The sequence below is a fragment of the Vipera ursinii genome, assembly GCF_947247035.1.
Source record: "Vipera ursinii genome assembly, chromosome: 2".
Classification (NCBI taxonomy): domain Eukaryota; kingdom Metazoa; phylum Chordata; class Lepidosauria; order Squamata; family Viperidae; genus Vipera; species Vipera ursinii.
This window is the reverse complement of record NC_139513.1, coordinates 282004201-282031539: the sequence shown is the minus strand read 5'-3', so window position 1 is coordinate 282031539 and position 27339 is coordinate 282004201. Positions and strand designations below refer to the sequence as shown.

Genomic DNA, 27339 nt, shown 5'->3' with positions numbered 1-27339 from the left:
CATGCCCCCTTATGTAAAATGAAGGGAGGATGGAAGAGCAGTAATTCAATACAGAAATATCCTCAGCTAAATACTATCATGGCAAGCTTATATTTCTTTTGCCATTGTTTGAGTAGAACTTTGAGTTGCTGGACCTTTTATATGATACAGTAATTGATTCAAAGTTCAGAACTAAAACTGGTATTTATACATAGCCACTAAATAAAAATCCTGATGCCAATCCTTTTTGAGCCATTCTTTATGCCTGCGATTTAAACATTTCAAACTACAGAGATGTAAGACTGCCTCTAGCATTCAGAGATGTTGTAAAGGAAAAGGAAAGGCGGAACTTTGATTTTTAATTATATTGGTGAATGCAAAAATAAGTTCCTTTCTTTCAAAAACTAACTGTTAGCTCTTGCAAAAAGTAACTGATCTCTTTTTGGTATACTCCTAGATTGCCCTGTTTGCACTGGTTTTCCAGCTACAGTCCTTGTTGCAACTTTTATCTCTCAGTGTTGGCATTTGCATTAAACCAATTGTGTTCCTTTTACTGGCAATGCATTCCACAGATAGATCTGATGCTGCCTTTTTCTTGGTATTGTTATAGATATAGTAGATACATACTTATATACCCATGAAGCGTTTCACTTTTGAGATGAATAACTTTATGCAAAGAATAAAAAAGGGAGTAAAGAATAGAAAGTCAAAGAAATTAAAAGCAAGAGATGAGAAAAAGAAAAGTGTATATGACTAAATCTAGTTATGCTAGCACCATCCATAATGCAAGTTTCATATCTTCTGTCCTTGCACACAATTGATTTCCGTTGCATTCATATATCATAACAGCATCTTTTGTTCCTCAAACTTCTTACATCTCTCTTTTTGGGAATCTCGTCAACTTCACCCAACCATGTCTTTCCAGTCTTCCTCTTCTCAGCTCACTCATTCATTGTTGTCAGATTTGTTTTGTAATTATGGAGCCACTGGTGCTCTCTAAACTTACTTGTTTACCTGCAAACATTTCATTACCCAATTAATAACGTCATCAGTGCAAGTTATGTGAGGTTTGTTCCCTGTTTATATATTTGGCTTTGTCTTAATCCCTACTCATCTGACATTACCTGCTGGAGAAGATGTGTTTGGTCTTCTTGTCTCTTTTGAATGATGTGTAAATATAATTTATTTCCATGTGCCTATTGATGGATGATTTGCCTGAATACTAGTCCTCTAGGAATTCCTTAATTGTTTTGGATTTAGCTTAGTATAAGATTCTCCCATTTTCCCACTTGAAACTATGGTTGAAACTGTCCACAAATTTTGGAGTTTTCATCATGTCTTCTGACTGCTAGTTGGTGTACACAGAAGTCCTCTGCTAGGCTTCTGCCTCTCGATCCTATGTAGTCACTTTTACAGTCCTTACAAGGTATGCTGTAGATCATGGGTGTCAAACTCGCCACGTCACATGACATGTTGCAATGTATCACAACTTGTTTTGCATTGCTGGAGCTGGGGTGGGCGTAGTCTCTGTATAATGCAACCGGCCCATGGACCGGCAGTTTGACACCCTTGTTGTAGATCAGACACATCAAACACAAGGCCCGGGGGCCAGATCCGGCCCGCGAAGTGGTTTCATGCGGTCCACGAAGCCATCCTGGAAACAGTGAGGGAACGGCCCCCACTGCCTTGGCCCTGGCCCAGAGACCCTCCTTCTGCCAGAGACCCTCAGATCTGTCCCACTCCTGCCCAGGCCCCCATAGGCACCCTTGATGCGAACGATGTAGAGCTGGCCACGCCCACCCAGTAGGCCATATGCACTCTAGCCACGCCCACCCAGTAGGCCACGCCCACCCTGGCCATACTCACCCGGCCCCCTGAGGGCAACCGCAATACTGATGCGGCCCTCAATGAAATTGAGTTTGACACCCCTGTTGTAGATGATTCTTGTTTATTTCTTCTGGGGCTGCTAGGTCTTTTTGATTTGCTTTAAAATGTTTTGGACAGCTTTGGTTAGCCGTGGTAATACCTTGTGGTTGCAATAGTCTGTCTGTTGTTTCTGAGATATTTTTGATGCATGGGAGTGTTATCCTTTTCACAGTTTGTGTGAGCTGTGCTGTAGTGAATTGACCAGTCAGGCACTTTTTAATAAAATTGTGTGAATATCCATTTTGTTACGTGGTCTGGTTCCTTTTTCTGGTGTTCTTGGTTGCTGCAATGGATTTGTACTCATCTAAATAATGTTATTACACAGCTTACACATGTTAGGTTGTTATTTTGGCAATGGAACAGATTTTAGTAATGAAGTTGTTTTAGTAATGGTTAGTCTGGATTCTTTTTCAATAGACTTGTGTTTCTAGTTTGCTGTCATTTCCGCTGCTGATGGTATCCTGGGAGGATAATGCGTATCTTCTTCCCTGGTGAATTTTATTCCTTTGAAGATGTTGTTGATAATTTCATGTGTCTTTTTTAGTTGTTCCTTTTTTATTACAATGAAGGTGTTGTCTACATAATGGATCTATACTTTTGATTGTATATGTGGGAATACAATAGTTTCTAGATGCTGCTATGTCTCTGCTATGATTCCTGACAGTGGTGGTCCCATGGGAGACAGAGTTGATGAAGTCCATGATTCTGGATATTTCAAACTTAGAGAACTTGGCTAAGTTGGGAGTGTTGTGTAGTACTGGTGTCATGGATTGTTTCTCTAGTTTTGGATTGATGAATGTGAAGAATGCTGCTGCATCAAATGAAGCCATAATTTAATTTTCTATTTTATTTTATGGAAGTCATACAGTGAGGAATTGATAGAATATTCACTTCTCTCTGTGAGATGTCCAAGATTTGTTCTAAGTTCTTTGGCTATGTTGTATGTTTGCATTCCTGGTAAAGATGTACTTAGATATCTTGCTTGTTGGGCTTATGTATTTTGGGGCATCTATAGAAACATGGCAAGATGGATCCACTTCTTTTTATCTGCCATTGTTCTTTTGGGATTTGACCTTTCTTGGTTAAGCCATTAAGGATTCTCTTGATCAGCTTGTCCAGTTTCTCTATTGGGTTGGTGCTTAGTAGGATGTAGGTTTCTTTGTCCTCCATTAATTCTTTGGCTTTTTGTATGTATTGTGTTCTGTGCGTTCTCTGATGAAGAATGGTGATAGTTTGCTCCTTCTTTAGCTTTTTGAGGGCTGCTCTATCCTCTGTTTTAAGTTGGTTCTGCTTCTGTGTTATTTTGGTCTGCGGTATGATTGTCTGCTTTATTATTTCCTGGTGTCTCTGTGGCAAGTCCTCTGGTTCAAATGCTGCTTCTACGGCTGCAAAGAACTTGAATATATTTGAATAGAATAGAGCTTGAAGGCACCTTGGAGGTCTTCCAGTCCAGCCCCCTGCTCAAGCAGGAGTACCTACACTATCTCAGACAGGTGATTGCCCAGACAGTGGTGATCCCATGGGTGTTCCTCTGATTTATTGGTATATTTCTCCATCAAATTGAAATTAGGTAGTGAGACAGAGTCGATGAAGTCCATGATTCTGGATATTTCAAACTTAGAGAACTTGGCTAAGTTGGGAGTGTTGTGTAGTACTGGTGTCATGGATTGTTTCTCTAGTTTTGGATTGATGAATGTGAAGAAAGCTGCTGCATCAAATGAAGCCATAATTTAATCTTCTGTTTTATTTTATAGAAGTCATACAGTGAGGAATTGATATAATATTCACTTCTCTCTGTGAGATGTCCAAGATTTTTTCTAAGTTCTGCGGTATGGTCTGTGGTATGATTGTCTGCTTTATTATTTTCTTGTGTCTCTGTGGCAAGTCCTGTGGTTCAAATGCTGCTTCTATGGCTGCAAAGAACTTGAATATATTTGAATAGAATAGAGCTTGAAGGGACCTTGGAGGTCTTCCAGTCCAGCCCCCTGCTCAAGCAGGAGTACCTACACTATCTCAGACAGGTGATTGCCCAGACAGTGGTGATCCCATGGGTGTTCCTCTGATTTATTGGTATATTTCTCCATCAAAATTGAAATTAGGTAGTGAGACAGAGATGATGAAGTCCATGATTCTGGATATTTCAAACTTAGAGAACTTGGCTAAGTTGCTCAAGCAGGAGTACCTGCACTATCTCAGACAGGTGATTGCCCAGACTCTTTTTAAAAAAATTCCAGTGATGGAGCGCCCACGATTTCTGGAGGTAAGCTGTTCCACTGGTTGATTGTCCTCACACTTCTAATTGACTAGCATTGTCTGTGTTTTAGTTGAGACCTTTGTGGAGGATATTGTGTTCTGCTGTGAAGCATGGGCACTTGGACATGTTTTCTATCCACTTGGGTTCAGGTATCTCTTTATTCTTGGGGTTTGCCTTGAGCAGTTTGGTATGGAGTTTTGTTTTCCTTTTTTTCAGCTTGTCTCAGGGATGTAGTATTAATGGTGGGTGTCAGCATGTTTGTGTATTATGGGGTCATTTTTTTTCCCAGTTGCTCCATTAGGTTATGTGATGTCCTAGTATGTGTTTAGTCTGAGGTGAGCATCCCTGGTCATTAACCATATCATTTTTCACCCACTTGGTTAAGCTATTTTTCCATCCAGCTGTGCAGCTTATTGAGGTTGTATCTGACACTGGTGGGCAGGGCAGGCTGTCATAGGCATTCATGCAGAAAGAATCGTTGTTCCTTGGTGAAGGTTTCCCTACATGCAAATTTCTCCCATTTGCATGCTTTCTGAAGCATTTGACACCCATATGTGGTTCCAATAGAAGAGAATAGCTGTACATCAGAGCTGAACTGTGGAATCCTTTAGTCTTCCGAGCTTGGTTGTTTGCTTGCAGATGTTTCATTGCCTAACACATTCATGATTGCTTGTTGTCTTTGTTGTAAGCCATTTGTTTTATGAAATGAGCAGCTATATAAATTTTAAAAATAAAAATAAACAAAGGGCATCACTAATATGAGGGAGTGCAGGATTTTCCCCCTGGCTTTCCAGCATCCTATTAATCCCTGCCTCTCCAGCATCCCATACCTAGATAGGCAGGGTTTAATCCTAGGCAAACAATCAAACAGAAAACAGTACCCTAAACAAGGATCTACCAAGGAGAAAACAACATCCCGACCAAAGCTGGCAGAGCAAACTACTGTATATAAACAGGGGTCAATATCCACACTCGTTTTCATGGATTATCCTTACCAGGGTAATGAAACATCTGGAAGCAATGAACCAAATTCAAAGAGCATCAAGGACTCTTCAGTTCAAACCTGACCTTCCGATATTAAGGAACTACTTCAGAGTACTGGTCACTTACTTTTGACTTCAGCCCACATTCATTTAGTGCTCATTCCTTCTCACACCTATACTTTCACTCCTGTATAACAATGTGGGTAGAAGCATTCCTTATGTATTTTATAAGAAATAGCAATAGCACTTAGACTTATATACCACTTCACAGCCTTCTCTAAGCAGTTTGCAGATTCAGCATATTGCCCCCGAAAAACTGGGTCCTCATATAAGCAGCATTTCTCATACATTCCAAAATATATAAGATGGTAGGTAGGTAGGTAGGTAGGTAGGTTGGTAGGTGGAGAGAGAGGGGGGGAAGGGAGAATAGACAGACAGACATTTGGCTGCAGCTTCCAAAAAAAGCCAATGCAGTCCTAGGCTGCATTAACAGAGGGATAGAATCAAGATCATATGAAGTGTTAATATCACTTTATAATGCCTTGGGAAGACCACCATGGATTATGGCAGTTGCCTTTTGAAAAAGCATCTTTGGGATTTTTATAAACAATAATTCATGCCAAACAGATCATATTGTTATTCAAGATTTAGGAAGAGACAATTTATTACCCTGTACATTTATTTCAGCACATTGCCTCAAAGCTCACTGATAATAAACAGGAACAGAATTTTGAGACAAGACTATAGGAAGAAATGTCACTAATAAAAATAAATGAAAATGAGTGACTCATTGTTGAGTATGTTCTCCCTGTATAAACATCACTGTCCTGTAAGACTTAAAAGTAATAACTACTATTCAGATCACACCTTCTCCCTATCTCTAATTTTCTGAGCCTCTAACTCTCCTGTCTCTTTCCATTTCCAGTGAAATTCCCACTTAATGTCCTTAAGTAGAAATGTAGGTTAGTGAGCATAGGAGAAGGAACTCTGTTTAAATCCCTCCTTGATGATTTTTGGAATGTAAAAATATTCCACTCAAAGACGTACCTTGCATCCATTCAGATCCGAGCTCCATCATCAGCACCAATTTTGGACGCATATCTGACAGTAACACAAGGGAGTATAGTTGAACCGGATGGTCTTCACAGGTTAACATCACACGGTTAATTGTTATCACACTGTGTTAACACCAGACTGTTAACATTTTTCTTTTATAATCATCGAGTGTGCATAGAAGTAGTGCCCCAAGGGTACCTGTTGCCTTAAACATTGATTCCTATTGGCCTGAAGTAAATTGTGCATGCTAATTTAATTATTTATTTATTTATTTATTTATTTAATTTATATACTGCCCTTCTCCCAGGGGACTCAGGGCGGTGAACAGGGCAATACATAAAAACTAGATACAAAAATTAAAATTATTAAAACATGATTAAACAATGCCCATAAAATTAATACAAATTTAAAATTAAAGTTAATTTATAAAAATCCCACCCCATCCCATCAGGCCAGGCCAGCTTGTTTAAAAAGATGGGTTTTAAGATTGCGCCGGAAGGAGCGGAGATCGGGCGCCATCCAGAGCTCAACCGGAAGATGGTTCCATAAATCCGGTGCACCCCCAGAGAAAGCCCTCCCCCTGGGGGCCACCAGTCGGCATTCTTTGACTGGTGGCACCCTGAGGAGGCCCTCTCTGTGGGAGCGTACTGGGCGGAGGGAAGTTGACGCCGGCTGCAGGTGCTCCCCAAGGTATTCCGGACCCATGCCATGAAGGGCTTTGTAGGTCATTACCAACACCTTGAACCTCACCCGGAAGACAACTGGTAGCCAATGCAGCTCGCGGAGCAAAGGTGTGACATGGGAGTATCGGGAAACTCCCAGTACAACTCCCAGTACAATGTTAATCTAAATAGCCAATTCAAGTAAGTCTGGTGCCACCGTTCATTTCTTTTTCCTTTATTGTATGGAAGGGAGAGATCGAATTAAAGAGGAATGAACTAAAATAGGTGTGGATAAATTCATTTTTATTTGTAGAGTACCCCAGTGATCAAGATGGGTGATCCATAACCATAACCAAACAGATCATGTAGATCCAATAAAACCACTTCAAGGAATGCAGCTGCCCCAAAGAACAATAAAACCACCTGAATAGAATCAGGACAGGACATGCCAGATCTAGGGCAAAACTCCTTAAGTGGAGAATGGCTGAGCGCCTGCAATGTGACTGTGCAGTGGAATAAACAATAATAGATATTTCAAAAACGTCAGGAAATTTCAAGGCCCCTGGGATGATCTCATCACAGCCACACCAGAAGCAGTTAGATTAGTAGCTTCCATAGATATTGAACTATAGAATCTATCCTGTTGCTTTGATCTCCGAGTTTGTCTGCAAACATTTCATCTCCATTCGGGGGGCATCTTCAGTGCGCATTGAATTGTGCTCATCTGTCAGAGCATTGGCCTTTAAATAACTTTTTGTGTGATGTAAATTGTTGTGGGTATTATTTGTCTGGATGTTTCTGAGTCATGGTCTGGGTTTGGGCTGTTTGATTGGCTGGTTGTTGTTGCCGGGCCAAGTATCGTCTGTGTGATGCAAATGGTGTTTGTTTGTTTGCCTCTGAGTCATGGTCTGGTTTCTTGTTGTTTGGCTGGCTGGCTGTGGTTGTTGAGATGTGGTCCGGTTTCTTATGGGGAGTTGTGATTTTTGTTGCTGTGTGATGAGGTGCCTCTTTGTTCATTTCAAAGGCTGCCTTCGGGGTTGCGGTTGAAGTACTTTTTTCATTCTCAGCAGTTGGTAGATTGGGTCGATGTCAATGTGTCTATTTATTGACTTATTGGTGGAGAACCAGACCAGATGAATTCTCTTTTCCCCCTTGAGTTTGCTTGGGTTACAAAAGTGGTCCCGGTTATATCAAACTTGTGTCCTTCTGAGTCTTCATGGATGGACATGAGGGATAGTGGGCCGTGTATTTTGATAGCTAAGAAGTGTTCATGCAGTCTGGTAGCTAGTTTTCTTCCTGTTTGGCCCACATAGTTCTTTTCATAGTTGCTACACTGGGTGTGGTATACGATGCCTGGTCTTTGGTTGGTTTGTGTCTTCTCCTTAGGTTTTGACAGGGTCCATCTGAAAGTTGAAGCTGGTTTGTGGGCTACTGCAAGGTCATCTTGGCATAGCAGTCTTGCTGTCATCTCTGAAACATTCTGTACATAGGGAATTGTGATTCGTCTGGCTGTTGTTGTTCCTGTTGTAGTTATTGTATTGCTTTGGGTGTTTGTATTGTTTGTGTGTAGCGATTTCTGGATGAAGTTTCATGGCTATTTGTTTCTCTTGAAGACTTTGTATAAGTGTTTTTGTTCTGCTGAACTGGCTTCTGTGGTGTCGCAAAGAGTGTTCTGGTGCAGCTTTGTTTAATCTAAGGTAAAGGTAAAGGTGCTAGTCGTTTCCAACTCTAGGGCCCGGTGCTCATCTCCGTTTCAAAGCCGAAGAGCCAGCGCTTGTCCAAGAACGTCTCTGTGGTCATGTGGCCGGCATGACTAGATGCCAAAGGCTCACAGAACGCTGTTACCTTCCCACCGTAGTGGTCCCTATTTTTCTACTTGCATTTTTACGTGCTTTCAAACTGCTAGGTTGGCAGAAGCTGGGACGAGTAACAGACGCTCACTCTGTTACGCGGCACTTGGGATTCGACCCGCCAAACTGCCGACCTTCTGATCAACAAGCTCAGCATCCTAACCCACTGAGCCACCACGTCCCTTAAGTTGAATCTATCCTATTGCAATTCTAGGGCACCATATTATGGAGATTTTATCACAATTTTATTCTAATTTGATATTTTTCCTCATCTGTTGTATTGTCCACACATTTTACATATAGGTGTTCACTGATTCTTTATTTAAATTCATTTTTGTATTTGTACAAATAATGAGGTTTATTACTGTAACTTTTATATCAGAGATTACATGGTCTTTGCCATATGCTAAATAAACATAAAATACCCTTCTTCCCTTAAGGGAAGAAGATGGTTTATCTTTCATGTTATTATTCATGTTAAACAATCTCTGGCAGTGCTAGAAATATTTTTCCCCCAATCAAGATGAAAAATTGGGGGGGGGGGCAATCAATTTATCCATTTCCAACAGCTAAGATGACTTTCATTCTTTCTGAAAACTTTTTCCCTAAATTATTTATTTAGTGTGAGCATGTGGCTATGTGTGTGTTTGATAAACAATATGCTTTTTAAAAAATTAAGGAATATCAAATACTCATTGATTAGAAGAGATTTTGAAGATCATCTAATGCAACCCTCTACTCTATGCAAAAATCCCTGACAGATGGCCATTAAACCTGTTTTTAAATATCTCCAATACCATCTATATTCACAGGTTCTCACTGCTTTTGTCAGAATAAAGAAGGCAGTGTCACAGTGTTGTGCCACAAGCTCCATCCCTTTGGGCATGTGTGCAAAATCATGACGTATGTAGAAACAGGGTGAGGCTTGCACCCAAAATGCCAAAACATTACAGAGCTACTTACATTAAACCTATCCTTCCTGTTCACCTATTTATGATGCTTCTGATGAAGATAGTTATTATATATCTCTGAATCAAATGTGCTTTTTCACGAGGTAACTGGACTTCCTTGTTTTTCTTTGAAGACATTTCGCTTCTCATCCAAGAAGTTTCTTCAGCTCTTATTCAGCTCTGACTGGATGGTGGGGAATGGAAGGATTTATAATTCTTTGCAGAAAGCTGCTCATTTGCATTCTTGGAAGTTTACCTGTGTCCTTGAGGGTCACCTGAGTAGTGCAGATGTGTGTGGAGCCATCTTGGCTGCAGGGTGTTTTCTTCCCTATTCCTGTAGTCTGCAATGTTTTCTGGAAATCCAATCCAGTCCAGTCGCCTCCTGAAAAAGCACCTTTGGGACAACCATAACCTGGATGACTGAGACTCTCCATAGACATTTCTCTCTGAAATTTTCTCTTCTCTTTTCTGGAGTAAACATACCCAACATCTCTGATCATTCCTATTACAGGTGGTCCTTCACTTACAACCAATTTGAAGTTATGAAGGACCTCTCCAGGGCTACTTGCAATCTAGATTTGAAGTTTCAGCAGCTCCCTCTTTCCAGTCACAATATTGCATTTTGGGTGCTCAGCAACTGGTCCCCATTTATGGCTGTTTGCAGCATTACGTGGTCATATGACCATAATTTATAACATTTTTTTGGGTAGGAATCAACATTTATTTCCAGTTTCTGGCAAAAAAACAACAACACCACCCATTGAGGACATGGCCGCCACAGAAAAAGTTGTAAAAATCAGGCATGGCCATATGGTGACCTGCTTAATGACCAACACGACTTATGACTGATTCTGAGCTCAGTTACAGACATAAGTCAAGGACTACCTGTATCATCTTGGTAGCCATCCTCCAGTGTTGCTCCTAATAAAAAAAGTGTCTGAAGGCAGAATAGATTTATCCCAGTCTTCATTTGCTCCTAAAAATATTAATTAAAATTTCATTAATTAATGAAAAATTTCATTAATTCATAGGATCCATGTTGCTATAAACCAAGAGGAATGGTTTGCAAACTGTTCTCCAGACGAACCAAAGGCAAGCTTTTTTCATCTAATAGTATACGCATTTTCCAAAGAAGTAATATCGGTTCAGTGTGGCTTATAATTAGGCATTACAGATACAGGCTGTGCACTATGACGTGCACCATCTGTGCTAAAATATGTTTCTCCCAAAATAATCTCCATTGTGCTAGAATTCTCTGTCAGAATTTCTGGAAATCCTCTGATTAATGAGTCTACATTAATATAGTTTCCTTGAAAACTCGAAAACAGTCATCTCCTCTTGAACAAGGTTTTTATTCCTACGGTTTTGATTCATCTGATAAAAGTGCGCAAACAGCATTTTGCCATCAAATATAGGATGTTAATACTACTCGCAATAATAATGAGTGTTTATGATGTCTTAAAAGAGGAGCATTTTATTAGGTAATATTTATTTGTGTTGTGATTTTTGCTGTTTTAAACTTGTTTCCGTGTAGGATAATGTTGTTTGGAATTAGTTAACCACTGGAGTGGCATAGAAGCTTAGTAAAAATAAAAGAATGTGTTGTAATATGCCAAAGTATTACATTATAATACAAATTTTCATGTCTCATGAAAACACATGTACAGTTTGTCAGCTTTTCTCTTTTTCTGGTATGAAAAGTGAAGGTGAGATATTTCTGGGAAAAATATGCAAACATCCCTGTCATATAAGAAGAGAACATACTGTAATAAATATTCATAAAATGCTAACATGTAATGAATACATTCTGATGCCAAATAATACTGGGGTTAAAATGCATCTTAATATATGTCTAAGATAAATCTAGCTGTGTGGGAAATGTAAAAAAACGTAGATATTTCTGTTAATTAAAAATCTACATTAGAATGGAGTTCGGTGGTATCAGAAAATATACATTTTTACTGAGGAACCTTATGTGTTTCCTCTGTTTCTGGAGGGATTTTTATAATAGTTTTGTGCCACCTAGTTAACAAGTGACCTCTGCTGAGCAGCAAGCTGGCACCTCTTCAAGCTGCTATTGACGTTTCCTCTGGTTGGACTTTGTCAGTTTATCTTCCCAACATATGCTTTCAGCATGAAGCTTTGTGTCTAGCTGCAAGGGGTTGGCAACTAGCCTCAGCTGGAGCTAATTCTGTTGCCACTTTATGGTGCTCAATAAAGCAGTCAGTTGGAGAGAGTGTGGGAAGGAGCTCTCTGACATCAGATCAAAGATTTACCTGTTTCTATCCCATCCAGAGACTTCTCCCTCTATCATCCCTTAGGATTGAAGGTCCCTCTAATCCAGAGGTGTCAAACTGCTGGCCCGCAGGCCGGTTGCATCATATGGAGACCATGCCCACCCCAGCTCTGGCAATGCAAAAAACGTTGTGATACATTGTGATATGTCATGTGATGTGGCGAGTTTGACACCTATGCTCTAAGCCTAAGCAGTAGCAAAGAGACACCTGGATTTGTAGAGCCCAGAAGCTAAATTAAGTTCTAAACTCTCCACATTTAACCAATCTCATGTTTAAGGTGTTGATCTTGATCTTGATGATCCTCACTATATTTCTTGAGTGAAGTCTTTCCTTAAAATCTCTTATTTAATGACTCCAATAATGAATTTGTGTTTTTTCTCTCTCTTCTATTTCTTGCATGTCCTCTCTAGCTTTATAAACTTTGTAAATTATCTCCACTTGCCACCTTTCTTAAATTCTCTAAAACATGTCCCAGGATCACTTTCCTACTTAGTGATTATCAGATGAAACATTTTTTACTGGATAGACAGGGTACATATTTTTTGTCCAATGTTTATTACTTTATACGATTCTTCTGTTCATCTCCAAATTTTGCAGTACATTTTTTCTGTTTGACAGACTGCAAGATGTGTTCATTGCTTTCTTTTAATTTCCATCTGATAATGCTGTCTCATGCCATAGTAGATTTGTTAATCTTCAAGATGTCACAGTGGAATTGCTCCAGCATAGATGGAATCTCTTGAAATAGTTTTGTACTTATCTAGGCTAAGGATGATCAGACATATTTTCTCCTTGATTCTTAGGGATGAACTTGGGAAGCTCTTCAGCTCTTGTTGGCTTTCCTTCCGAAGCCAATTTAAAAGTTGGATATTAAGTACTAATAGTCTGGTTATGTTTCAATTCAGAGGTGTAGCCTATGCATTTTGTACTGATGCTTGCTTGCATGATTATGTACCATCAAGTGTGTGTAAATTCCTACATAGACATCTGTGTGGTCTATGAGTATCTACGTGTGTGTTGTATACTTCTGTTGTTCTTCAATCACTAAATCATGTCCAACCCTTAGCGACCCCATGGACCTTAGCATGCCAAGCCCCTCCTTACTCCACTCTCTTCCAGAATATGCCCAAATTTATTTTCATTGTTTCAATGACTATATCCAAGCATCTTATACCCTGCCATACCCTTCTCCTTTTGCCTTCACTCTTTCCCAACATCAGGGTCTTTTCCAATGATTCCTCTCTTCTTTTTAGGTGGTCAAAGTATTTGAGCTTCAGCTTCAGTCTCTGTCCTTTCAAAGAACAGTCAGCGTTGATTTTCTTTAGGATTGACTGATTTGATCTCTTTCCAGTCCAAGAGGTTCTTAAGAGTCTTCTCCAGCACCACAATTCAAAAACATCAATTCTTTAGTGCTCAGCCTTCCACATGGTCCAACTCTCCCAACCATAAATTGCTACAGCCGTAAAGTACTACAGTACTATTACTACTGTATAGCTTTGGCTATAACAGGCTGTTGTTCTGTTGTACCTCAAGGCATTATAAAAATAGTACTTCAAAATAGTACTTCTAAGACCATGATTTCATTAACACCTGGCAAACCTGACAGTTCCTTCTGTCTAGCTGGTCCATCACATGGAACAAAATGCTATCTTCGAATTACTGGGTTTAAACCTCTGATTGGCTATGGTAGCAGAGGAATTTTCACTTGACAGTGGGATGCTACTATCATTTTCCTATATCTAGTTCACATACTTCTCTGCCTCTCTCAACAGCTTCAGGTCAACTGCTTTGATCTTGGTGGAACAGCTTTATTTCCAAGACTCAGGAACTCATTATCTGAAAACATTTTTTCTAGCAAACAGAGGGACCTGGGGTCTCCAACATCAGGAAGTACCATTTGCTCCTAGACCTCTTTCTTGGTGTCCATCAGATTTCCTGCTCCCTTTAACTAGATAGTTAAGTGAATAGTTAGAGTGTACATGTAGTATATATCTGTGTGTTGATGCATGTGGGAAAGCTGCATTTATATTTGAGCAAGCTGGTGTTTTATAATTGATAATGGACAAGCCATTCCATCAACCATCTTGTACCTTTGACATGTTCTCAAAATTCCAAACGTGCCTATCGGCATGAGACAAGGTTGAGGAGCTTTGGCTTTATTTTTGTAATATGCCAAATAATGCCTCCATCCCCACTGGTTTTATAACTGTTTGGATACTTATTGATTTGGAAAGCTGACACCCATAATATTAAAAAAAAGGTGGAGGAGGAGGAGGGTTGGTAGCTGGTTTCATAGCTTAAAGACTGTGCAATGTATCAAGTGCTTTTAAAGAAGCCTGGAATACGAGTAGTTCTCAATTTAGGATCAGATTGGGACCAATATTTCTGTTGCTAAGCAAAGCATTTATTAAATGAGTTGCATCTAATTTTACAGCCCTTTTTTCCTCGTGATTATTAAGCAAATCACTACCGTTGCTAAGTGCATCATATGGCCATTAAGCAAATGCAGCTTCCCCCATTGGCTTTGCTTGTCCGAAGCTGGCTGGGAAGGTCACAAACAGTGATCGTATGACCCTGGGGTACTGCAACTGTCATAAATAACTGACAGTTGCCAAGCACTCAAATTTTGATCAAGTGACTGTGAAGATGCTGCCATGGGTGGAAATTCAAGGAGACGTTGTAGGTCATTTTTTCCAGTGCTGTGGTAACTTTGAACAGTAGCTAAATAAATGGTTGTAAGTTGAGAAGTACCTGAATTATCCTATATGCTACTCTTAATGCTTGGTTGTATTCCTTCCTGGAACATCTTCCCCATATCAGACAACTAAGGTGCAGAATGATTTACCATACAGAACCATTTCGATTAAATTTCTCCATGCAGCCTAAAAGATTCATAGATTCCTTTTATACCTAGTGATTATGCCCAGAGCAGTGACTGAATTATTTTGTTGTGATACACCTGCATAAGACATCCAAGAATCTCAGTCATTTGCACAAGTCTTAACATTTGTCTTTTTCTCCAAACTGCCATCATATTTGAGCAATGGATGTTTATGGGAATAATCCACATGATGAATTGCCTTTACAGTAAAATTTGGGATCACAGCCATTTAGGGATCATAACATGGGTGAATGTCCTTCCCCAAGACAGGATAAAGCTTGATCAATGTTTTCTTGATCAATTCAGACTGAAACCATACTCAGAAAAAACAAATAGATTTAATCAGTCCTTTACTACAGAGTTCCCCAACCTTTCCAGCCTTGCGGACTGGCGCGGGGAGGAGAAGGGATGTTTCCATGTGGGCAGCAGTCACGTGCATGCGCTCACCTGCTGCTCATGCAAGTAGGGATGTTTGTGCACACGTATGTTCTCCTGTCACTTCGAACGGTCTGGTTCTGAACAGCTCACAGCCCAGTAGTGGGTCACACCCAGGGGTTGGGGACCCCTGCTTTGCTACATCCTTTGACAACTATGCAGAAATAACATAATATTTATGAAATTTAGAGCTTTTGACTTTTGACTTCTAACTTCTTCCTCTTCCCAACAGAAAGCGTGCTACTCATAGTGCTGGCAAAAGAAAGGGCAGCCAGAAAGACTTGAGACCTCCAGATCTTTGGATACACCATGAAGAGATGGAAATGAAGAACATTGAAAAGCCATCAGGCTCTGATCCACCAGGAAGAATCTCACCAATCAAGAGCTGTCAAGAAATCACTCCAGGCAGCCACAGCCAATCTGAAACTCAGATGGGCAGCAAGAGTGCCCCACAATCTGGTAATATTGCTTCTTACCATATGTAAAATCCCTAATGAATTCCTGAGAAGCAATTATGGCACTTCGTCCAGAGGTGTGTATCAAGAGGAGATGCTGTAGGCATTGAGTGAAAAACACAACTTAAGCATCAGTTTAGGTTCATCTGCCCCACATAGTGGTCAGATGAGAAAAAATATAGTCTGTGTGATGTTTTTGATGCCAAATATACCAGTCCTGTATATGTTTGATGGCAAGTAATATTTTACTAATCTTGCTAGCAATACATGGCAGAGGGAAAATTCCACAAGACATTAATTCATAAGATTTTGTTGTTGACAATGGCCTATTGATTAGTCTCTAGATATGTTTTGTATTGTGTTTAATGTCTCCGTATTTTGTAAGTTCTTGTGTGTCGCTAGATAGAAAGGTTATAAATCAAGGATTGATAGCTTTTTTCAACCTAAGAACAATTGAGGCTTTCTGACAACCATGGTTAACTGGATGGATTCACTGCTGATACTGCCAGCACCATGTTTATCTCCCCACCCAACCTCATTAATAAACATCATTCAAACATGCATACACTCCCTTATTTAAACACACTTATTCACACAACCTCTCATACACTTTTATTATTTTTATTTATTTTTATTCAGTTTCTATAGCCACCCAACTCAGCCAAGTGACTCTGGGCGGCTTACAATTCTAAAACTATACAACCATTAAAACAATTAAAAAGAATAAAAAGAATAAATACATAGTTAACCAACTAGCATTTAAGCCAAGAAAGGGGGATTAAATTTTTAGCACATTCTGAGTCCCGAGCCTGGATAGATAGCCAGGTTTTTAAAGCCTTATGAAAGGCCAACCAGGGTCATTCTAATCTCTAATTAAGATAATATCCAATTATTCTTTAAATTTTACTTGATCATTGCCACTTCAAGGCCCCAAGATACAAATTACTATAAGGTGTATAGCTGCCCTGACCTTGGGCATTGCAGAAATAGGATATTCTATAAGAATCTAGACTAGTTCTGAGACTGGTTCAGGTCAGAGTCCATTCTAGCCCACCATCTGTCTCACTGGCCAACAGATACTGTATATCAGAAGCCTCACAGGTTGATGATGACCCTCTTCCTCTATTCCTCCTAACAACTTTGTGAGTAAAATGTAGGTTTGTGTGTGGCATCGTGGATCTCAGTCAGGGTACTTGACTGGCATCTTTTTGTGAATTAAGAACTCAAACTTTGGATTCTGGTTGGATAAGCAATGTTTTCCCTACCTAGGATTGCATTTAACTGGATCTCAGATTTTTCAAATAACACATTTTTTTTCATAATCATTAGTAAAAATCAGATCTGAAATCTACAGAGGGCAACATGTATTAATGCAACTCAAAGGCTAAAGCAAAACTCTTAAATAGTAAACAATTACAAGCAGATTTTCTTCTGCAACTCTAATGCTCATAAAACCAGTAATTGCTATTGCAGATATAAACAGGTTTGTTTATATCAGGGTTTAATATAGATAATGTGTATAGCAAATGTGTAATTCCAGATATTTATACTTGTTCATATGTGGAACTAAAGCTTCTCATTTTATGCTATCAGTCTGCCAAATTTTCAATCACAGACCTTGCATTTCTGGCATTAGAGTTTGATTTGAAATTATACTAAAAATATGAACAGTTTGAAATATGATACCCTAAGATTCTATTCCTGAATGTACTGCCTAAGTTATCAGGATTCATTTGTACAACAATTGATCTTGAGAAACTGGAGATTATATATTGCCTTTTAATTGTTCTCCTGAGGGTATCTGCCCATTCAAATAGATTAGAATCAGAACAGAATACAACTGGAAGGGACCTTGGAGGTCTTCTAGTCCAACCCCCTGCTCAAGCAGGAGGCCCTATACCATTTCAGATAAGTGAATGTCTTCTTAAAAACCTCCAGTGATAAAGCACCCAGAACTTCTGGAGGCAAGCTGTTCTACTGGCTAATTGTTCTCACTGTTAGGAAGTATCTCCCTTCTTCCAGGTTTCTTCTCTCCTGGGTTAGTTTCCATCCATTGTTTCTTGTCCTGCCCTCTTGTGCTTTGGAAAGTAAGTTGACCCCCTTCTTCTTTGTGGCAGCCCCTCAAAATACTGGAATGTGCTATCATGTCCCCCCCTGCCCAGTCCTTCTTTTCTCTAGACTAAAGGTAAAGGTAAAGGTTCCCCCGCACATGTGTGCTAATCGTTTCCGATTCTAGGGGCCGGTGCTCATCTCCGTTTCAAAGCCGAAGAGCCAGCGCTTGTCCAAGGACGTCTCCGTGGTCATGTGGCCAGCATGACTGGACGCCAAAGGCGCACGGAACGCTGTTAACTTCCCACCGTAGTGGTCCCTATTTTTCTACTTGCATTTTTACGTGCTTTCGAACTGCTAGGTGGGCAGAAGCTGGGACGAGTAACAGGCGTTCACTCTGCTACATGGCACCCGGGATTCGACCCGCCAAACTGCCAACCTTCTGATCGACAAGCTCAGTGTCCTAACCCACTGAGCCACCGTGTCCCGTTTTTCTCTAGACTAGCCAAACCCAATCTTGCAATTAAAGTTTGGTATAGTAGGCATGCTCCAGATCTCTTGCACCAAGCCTTGTCTTGCTTTAGCTTTAAACCTTCTCAAGTTAGAAATCTTCAAGCCTGGGGCAAGCTGCAATTCTACTTGTTTGTCCCTTGCGTTATCCCACGGTCCGTTGGCCGTGGCGAGTTGTCCCATGGCAAGTTGACCTTGGCAAGTCCACTGGGAATGAATCAACTGCAGTGAGACAGCCAGGGTGAGTCGGCCATGGCAAGTTGTCCCAATCTTAGACCTCCATTAATTGATGAAAGTCAGACACTGGGAGAATAATATTGAAACCTTGGGATTAAGAAAATAGGTATACATACAGTCTGGGCTTCTGATTTATTTTTCCTTCTTTTCATTTTGTATTCATTTTTTTATCACTGTCATTAGCAACTCAGAGTTGTGTGCCACAAGATGTGTGACTTTTTCTTTTCTTCCTAGAATTTTCCCACAGATCAACTGAGTGTTGGTCCATTGGTAGGAACAGGATTTGATTTGATTTGTCACCTGAGCCTGACATTGTGGCCTGAGAGAGTGGCTGGCTTGCATGGCTAAGGCAGGACTAAAACTCCCAGACTCCTGGTTCCTAGCCTTGGGGAAAAAAATCACACAGAATGTTTTACGCTGACTGGACCAAATAATTAGCATATGAAAACATGATAGTTCTTGCTGTGGATTTCTTACACGAACTATAAGGAAATCTACTTGCCAACCATATTTTTTGGGAGACGATCAGCATTTCTGCAAAGTATTTTCCATCGGAGCTACAAGGAGACATGACTTAAGCTGTGACCCAAATTTATAGAGAGGAATTAGCATTCAAACTCAATTGTGAGAAAATGAAAAGCAATTCATTTGATTCCAAAGTGGCCCTTAATATTTTCTGTGTTACTATTAAGATGGGATGTTGATTGAGTCCCCCCATTTTTTTAAATTGGAAGCTACGACAAAACATGTCCATTTATCTTTCCTCTGACTGGGAAGCAAGGAGCCAAACAGCTTGTATTTGAATTTTATTTACTCATTTAAAGCCTTTATATAGCCACTCGTCTTATGCTCATGCATTTAAGCTTTGCTTTTTTCCCCCCTTTTAGTTCCTGACACAGAAGAAGTGGGAAGTAGCATATCCACATTGGAACGTTCCCTTGCAGCTCGACGAGCAACCCGTGCCAAGCTCATGATTCCTATGGACTCACAACCCAGCAATCCTTGTAAGCCTAATATTCAAACAGGAATTCCATTCTGTTGTCATGTTGTTAGATAACTCTCTTCAGTCAGTTGGATAAATATTTGTGTTTACAAGGAAGTCTTCTCCTACGTGATTGTCTCTACCTGCTTGGATCTTCACTGGAGATCCATATAGCATGGAGCCATCGACTGTCTTCATTGTCCATGACAATCACTCACCAACTCCCCTAAGAGGGGACCATGCCTAGAAATGCTACAATGGGAATATCAGCCACTATGGTTGATTAGAGTCAGTTTAGTGTAGTGGTAAAGGTGCTGGCCTAGAAACTAGAAGACTGTGAGCTCTAGTCCCTTCTTAGCCATGAAAGCTGGCTGGATTACTTTGGGTCAATAACCAGGAGACTGTGAGTTCCAGTCCTACCTTAGGCATGAAAGTTGACTAGATGATTTTGGGCTAATCACCAGGAGACTGTGACTTCTATTCCCAGCTTAGGCATGAACGCCAACTGGGTGACCTTGGGCTGGTCACTCTTATTTAGCCTAACCCACCTCGCAGAGTTCTTGTGGGAGAAAATAGGAGAACAGAGTATTATGTATGGTATGCATGTTAATCATACCTAGGCATTTTTGAAGGACCCCAAATGTTTTTGGCTATCTGAAGTACAGAAAAAAGTAATGTCTTTCTGCCACTTAGGTAGGAAAATTAAAAATGTCTAGTATCCACAACTAGCAAATCTATGTTGGCTTCCCGGTAATGCTTCATCACTGAAGGTATTTTTAAGTCTAATATGTAAATTACAACTTTAAATCCTTCCCTATTTTCCTAGATCAGCTGCGGAAAATAGCTGTCTCATTTGGCTTAATACTGTGGCCACTTAACATTTGTGTTTCTGCAGACACAATTGCATTGCAAGGTTTTCAAAAAGCAACTGAGCACAGAAATCTCAGAAGGTGCAGGAATTCATTCACTTTTGTCCAGAGCTTACAAACCATTCCATTAGACCAATTCTAAGCAGTGTATGATTTCCCAAATCTATAACTTGGACTCAAAACAGCTAAGATGAATATAAAAGATAAATATAAAATTTTCAAGATGTGAAAAAAGGCATAAAACTAAAATATGAAATAATTTTTATAGCAAACCCTAGAGCCATGTAGCTAAATAGTTCCGATCTTCTACTCTGCCTTCCTTTTTGGAGATAAACCAATCTCCAAAAGAGAGAAACAGAATCAAATTTTATTAAAATAAAAAGAAACGGAAAGATAGATGAAATAATTGCATGTATAAAAGAATATTGCATAAAAGACATGCAATATTTTCATCAGGCTGAAACAATTGATGTCTGCTTCTAGGTAATTAATAAGATCTCTGCTTTTAACTTAGCTCACAAGAAGGTAATAAAGAGAAAACAATTTTCCAGAAAATAAATTGGAAAATGGTCTGAAACTATACAGAATGGTCTTACCTCTGTAAATTACATAAGGGGGAAAAGACAATGAAGTTTAACCAACATACACAGACAAATGGAAACTTAACCAGAGTTAGAATAGAATAAAGCTGGAAGGGACCTTGGAGGTCTTCTAGTCCAGCCCCCTGCTCAAGCAGGAGAACCTATACCATCTCAGACAGGTGAATGTCCAGCTTCTTCTTGAAAATCCCCAGCCCACAATTTCTGGGGGGAAAGCTGTTCCACTGGTTGATTGTCCTCACTATCGGGAAATTTAATTCCAGGTTGCTTCTCTCTTTAATCAGTTTAATTCATATTTCTTAGACATAAAAGTAATTCTTCACTTACAACTATATTTGGGGCCAGGAAGTCTGTTGCTAAGCAAGACAACTGTTAAGTGAATTGTGCCTGATTTTACGGCCTTTTTGCCACCGTCTTTAAGTGAACCTCTGCAGTTGTTCAGTGAATCATACAGCCATTAAGTGAATTTAATTTTCCCCATTGACTTTGCTTGTCAGAAGCCGGCTGAGGTCTCATATAGCAACTTTCAATCCCTGGGATAGTGCAACCATCATAAATGCCTGCCCATTGCCAAGCACCTGAATTTTAATCACATGACTTGGAGTTGCTGCAGTGGCCTTAAGCACCAGGATTAGTCCTAAGTTCGAAGTCACTTTTTTCAGTGATGTTGTGACTTTGAAAAGGTCATTAAATGAATGCTCATAAGTCAAGGACTAGCTGTAATTTGAATTGCAAATAAATTATCCCTGGTCATTTATCAGAACCGTTGCAATGATATTTTCACAGCTCAAATACAACAGTTTCTTGCTCTGGTTTTTTATTATTATTATTATTATTATTATTATTATTATTATTATTATTATTATTATTATTATTATTATTATTATTTTGAGTTCTACCTTGGACTTTTAAAAGAACAAAGCTTTCTCTCTATGAAAAAAGGGAGGGGCTGAGACAATCCAACCATATGTGTTAAAGCCCATCTTCTAGAATAACAAAGTTGGAAGGGCTTAGAGCAGGGGTGTCAAACTCAATTTCACTGAGGGCCACATCAGCATTGTGGTTGCCCTGGGGGGGGCCAGGTGGGTATGGCCAGGGTGGGCGTGGCCTACTGGGTGGGCGCAGCTGGAGTGCGTATGGCCTACTGGGTGGGCATGGCTAGCTCTACATCATTGGCATCAAGGGTGCCTATGGGGGCCTGGGCAGGAGTGGGACAGATCTGGGGGTCTCTGGCAGAAGGAGGGTCTCTGGGCCAGGGCCAAGGCAGCAGGGGCCATTCCCTCACTGTTTCCAGGATGGCTTCGGGGGCCACATGAAACCACTTCGCGGGCCGGATCTGGCCCCCGGGCCTTGTGTTTGACATGTCTGGCTTAGAGGTTTTGTTTTTTTAGTCCAACCCAAGCAAGAGACTTTATACCATTTCAGACAAATGGTTGTGCAATCTCTTGTTAAAAATCTCCGGTGTTGGAGCATCCACAACTTCTGGAGGTAAGCTGTTCCACTGAGTGTCAGAAAATTTCTCCTTAGTTCCAGGTTGCTTCTCTCCTTGATTAGTTTCCATCCATTGCTTCTTGTCCTGCTTTCAGGTGCTTTGGAGAATAGCTTGACTCCCTCTTCTCTGTAGCAGTCCCTTACACTTCAACAGTATCTGCATTTACAAGGATGCTGAATGCATGTTGATTATTCACAACACAGCCACTAAAAAAAAAAACAACCCAAAGAAAACATCTTCTGAACAACTTGGTAAAGCTGCTAGTGCTGGATAAAGCACAGAAGAGATTCAGCTTTCCCTTTTAATTGTTATCCATATTAAGGATCACTTGATTTAAGTCTCTTATCTACACAATGAAATAAGGCATTCCGTTTGGTAAGATAGTTTCATCAGGTCCTGATTATTTTAAAAAGATAACCAAAAGGCCTTCCACTTACCCACAAAGATAAAATTGTTCCAAAATTGTTTGAGGCAATTGGTGATCTACTAGCTAACTGTGCAATTGCCTCTTATACACCATGGTTGAAACACTTTTTACGTTGCTGGAAGTAAACTGTAAGCAGTTTGTTTTTCCCCCCAATTCTGCTTTGGGATTATTGATGTGTACAATAGAAAAACAACATTTTATAGAAATAGAGATATAAAAGAACTTACAGTATGCTTTGGGCCAATCTTCTTAATCTGATCCCTTCCAAGATGATATTCCTGGAGGTCATCAGGTTGGGGAAGGTTGACTTAGTAGATCATAAGCAGCAGGGATGTAAATATATATTAAAGGAGGGAAAGGATATAGCTGGGCAAGCCAACAATGACAATAATTTAAAGTACATGGCAGCACCAGATCATTAATTGAAGTGTAATTACCAGACATTAATATTCATATAATTGACCACCAAACAAAGCATAGGCAGAGAATTTCTTCCACAGCTGATGGAATCAGAACAACAATTGGGCTTCTTTAAAGTGTGTGTGAAGAATGACACTTGGGAATTTTCTCCATATGTAACTAGCAACACACACACACACACACACAAAATACTGTGCATTAGTTATTTCAAAAAAAACCAAAATCTTCTGATTGATTGGCTGAGTGTTTGATTGATTTTTCAGTGTATATGCCATTCACTTCCAAATAGCTTTGTGGAGATCTTCCCCAAAATGCCTCTGGGAAGCCCCCTACCCCTAAATCGATGGGAAGCAATTCCTGGGTCCCATTTTGTTAACCAATAATAATTGTTTGCTGGCACACTATCAGGGTAATAGTGGTTAAGTGCCCTAGAGCAGAGGTCTCCAACCCTTCTCCGTTGGCAGACCAAAAGGAAAGGGAGGGGGAAGCATTTTACGCATGTGCACCTGCACACACACAAATGGGGCCATGAGCATTCACAACACAAATGGGGTGGTGCTAACACCCATGTGACACTCAACTAGCACTACCCCATTTTTGTCACACAGCCCCCCGTTTGCATAGCGGCAGCACACTAGCATGAGTGCAGTGAGCATGCACACATCTGCATGCACTGGCCAGCCTGTTCCACGGCCTGCTGGCCAGCAGGCCAAGGCCTGGTAGTGGGCCATGGCCCACAGGTTGGGGACCCCTGCCCTAGAGAGACCATTGGTGTGTAGGTTTCTCTAATTGGTTTTTAAAAGCCTAATTGTAAAGACTTCTTTACAATTAGTCATGTACTAGACAACCTGTGATCCATTGAGTCATTCTTTTTTCCACCATATAATATAGGTTTGGGTCATTTTCCATCCCTTCACATACCTCAGGAGGAACCCAGTGAAGTCTCCTTCTCCTTCTCCTTCTCCTTCTCCTTCTCCTTCTCCTTCTCCTTCTCCTTCTCCTTCTCCTTCTCCTTCTCCTTCTCCTTCTCCTTCTCCTTCTCCTTCTCCTTCTCCTTCTCCTTCTCCTTCTCCTTCTCCTTCTCCTTCTCCTTCTCCTGCCACTTTGCTGAGGGAGGAAACAAAAGGAGCACCAGACCATGAGGGACACTGCATCCCTACTCTGGTTTGTCCACAAGGGCCCCCTTCCTCCAGGGAAGAAAGGGGCTCACCTTTCAATCACCAGTGCCTCAATTAACCAGTGTAACAGCTTGCCGTGAGAAGTTGTGGGTGTTCCATCACTGGAGATTTTTAAAAAGAGATTGGGCAGCCACAGAGTCTCCTGCTTGAGGAGGGGGTTGGACTAGAAGACCTCCAAGGTACCTTACAGCTCTATTCTGACTGACTGATATGGGAAAGAAAGCCCTCCCTATTCCATGCTTCTGCCCTGGATTTCCTGCCAGTTGCACCAACAAACTTTAATTTGCTGTGCAGCTCACAACGTGAATTAAAAGTAACAAGCTTGAAATCAATAACTCACAGTAGAAATTTTGAATTAAGTGAAAGAAGCAGAGGAAATGCAAGCCAGTAGCATTCTTTTACAAAAAATGTACAAAACAACCTTGAAAATGATACAAAAACATTCAGCTCCCACCCAAACATCATCAAAAAGACTACCCAGATGTGAAACGAACAACACTCAAAGGGTTCTGATTATCCAAAGGAACAGTCTGGAAATCTAATCTGCGTCTCTAGTTTATTATTGTGTTGCAAAAGCAGACCTTGTAATTGGACAATATGAATTTGTGTCTTCATTCACTTCTGCCACCATAAATCAGCTGGGCTACCACTGAGCCTGTCACAAGAGAAGGCTTTGGCACTCCATGGTTGCAAACTTATTTATCCATTTGTCAAGTAGAAGGCCCGGAGCTAGCCAGAAGATAGCTGTCAGTTATTTTAATGCCATGATCTTATCCCTTTTCTGTGCATGTACATACATACACTCAGATGCACAAATGCATTATCAGAAAGAATTAATCATCTTCTTTGTTCCTCAGAATAAGTCTTTATGTTCAAAGACTATGGTGTGAATATTTACTTGCAGTTCTTGTGCTTCTGCTTTTCAAAAAAAAGCCTGTAACTCCTGGACAGTTTGTACTTGAATTTAGCAGCAGGGAAGAATCCCAGCCTTTTTTCTCTTTTGGAAATGCAGGCAAAAAATGTGGGGGGAAAGAGAAGCAGATCCATTAGAATACATTCAGACTAGGAGTTCTTGGCAAAGAATGCCACCATGTTTTGTAGTTTTCCCATCTGAGTATAAATGCTGCATATTCACCGATCAGTTCAATAGGTTATGAACCTAATAATGGCAGCCATGTTAGCTGAGGGAAAGGATCTGAGTGGAAGTGTCATTAAATTAATTCTACAGTGTGAATAAAATATGCTTAAAATTTTTGACTTTCATCCATTTGAGCAAAACTGACTTTATTTCAATATGCATCAAATGAACAATTATTATTTGTTCAATATAACAAAATGCCAGGTTTTCTTTTTTTGGATTAGTGTTTTGGAGGTACAGCTTTGGCCTCCGAATTAAGAACAAAATTCTTCCTCCTTAAAAAAATGGAAATAAATGTATAACTTTGCTGCTATCAGTAAGTAGAGTAACAATACTAGGTATCACGGGGGTTCTTAAACTTTTTGCCATCACAACTCATTTTAGTGTAATCTTAATTTACACAACTACCATAAAAATCCAAACGCCAAAATGAACACAAATGAACAACATCAAGAACAAAAAGCAATACAATGAAAATTTGGAGAAGGTAGATTTATTGTAACTTATTATGTATTACGGTACAATATATATTGTAATTTATTGTAAATGTATCTTTGCACCTCCTCTGGACTTTGTTTGCACCTCCCCAAAAGAGGTACATCTCACAGTTTGGGAAAAACAGAGATAGCGCTAGTAGTTGATTGACTATTACTTCAAAACCTTGCTGGCTCTTGTTGGGGAAGTTAAGACTACAAGGGAAACCAATAGAGATAATGACTAGACTTGATCATTCTAATTTTGCCCTACATGGAGCAAGATATATTTACAGTGGTACATCAATCACTCTTGGGGCCTTGGTTATGGTTATCTATGTGGTCACTAAGAGTTGATAATGGGTTGAAAAAGAATAACAGAATAATAGAGTTGGAAGGGACCTTGGAGATCTTCTAGTCCAACCCCTTGCTTAAACGGGACACCCTGTACCATATCAGACAAATGGTTGTCCAATCTCTTCTTAAAAACCTCCAGTGCTGTAGCATCCACAATTTCTGAAGGCAACTATTCCATTGATTAATTGTTTTCACTGTCAGGAAATTTCTCCCTAGTTCTAGTTGGAACTAAGTTGGAGTTGATGGCACATAAACAATGATTGGCTATGACCCGACCATTAGAGTCAACAACCAGTTGATTAGATTGTGATGGTCATTTGGATAAATAGAATTATTGTAGTTGTTTTTATTACTATTATTCTTTGACTCAGAAATGAAAATGCCAGCTTGGATAGTAGATGCAACTTGTGCCAAAATATGTATTGAAACAGTTGATCATACTTTAAATGAATACAGCAAAATTACATAGCTTGGTTACAAAAAAAGCCATATGGAAGTTGGGAAAATACTGCACTGACTTTTATGTTAGAAGTGTCGACTTTTTTGCAGTCAATAAGAATTACTGGAAGCATGAAATCACATAGAAAGTCCTTGGAAATGACACCAAAAGTTATGGGATTTTAAAATTCAGACAGATTGATACCTAGAACATAGCACACCAGACATTACTGTCATTGAAAAAAAACATATTTGTTTGTTCCTGAAGCCATTGCAAGATACAGTAATGTTGAAGACAAAGAATTGAGAAGGTTACAAAATACAAAGATCTGCAAATAAGGACAGGAATAATGGGAAGAAATTGCTAGAGGTGTCAATTGTCAAGTTTTCGACGTATGGGCTTTTCAAATGACTCGAATGTTATTGCTTGACACCAATTATT

At 40.0% G+C, this 27339-nt stretch overlaps 1 protein-coding gene across 1 annotated transcript in view; it reads left to right on the top strand.

Moving 5' to 3' along the window:
• The window catches only part of DCC (DCC netrin 1 receptor), a gene marked incomplete at its 5' end in the record, with an annotated part of 1142764 nt that overhangs the window by 1072552 nt on the left and 42873 nt on the right, over positions 1–27339 (top strand). The window contains 2 exons of the mRNA XM_083355563.1: positions 15506–15732; positions 19412–19528. Of these exons, the coding sequence (XP_083211689.1) occupies positions 15506–15732; positions 19412–19528 (344 nt within the window). The remainder of the gene's footprint in view (positions 1–15505; positions 15733–19411; positions 19529–27339) is intronic.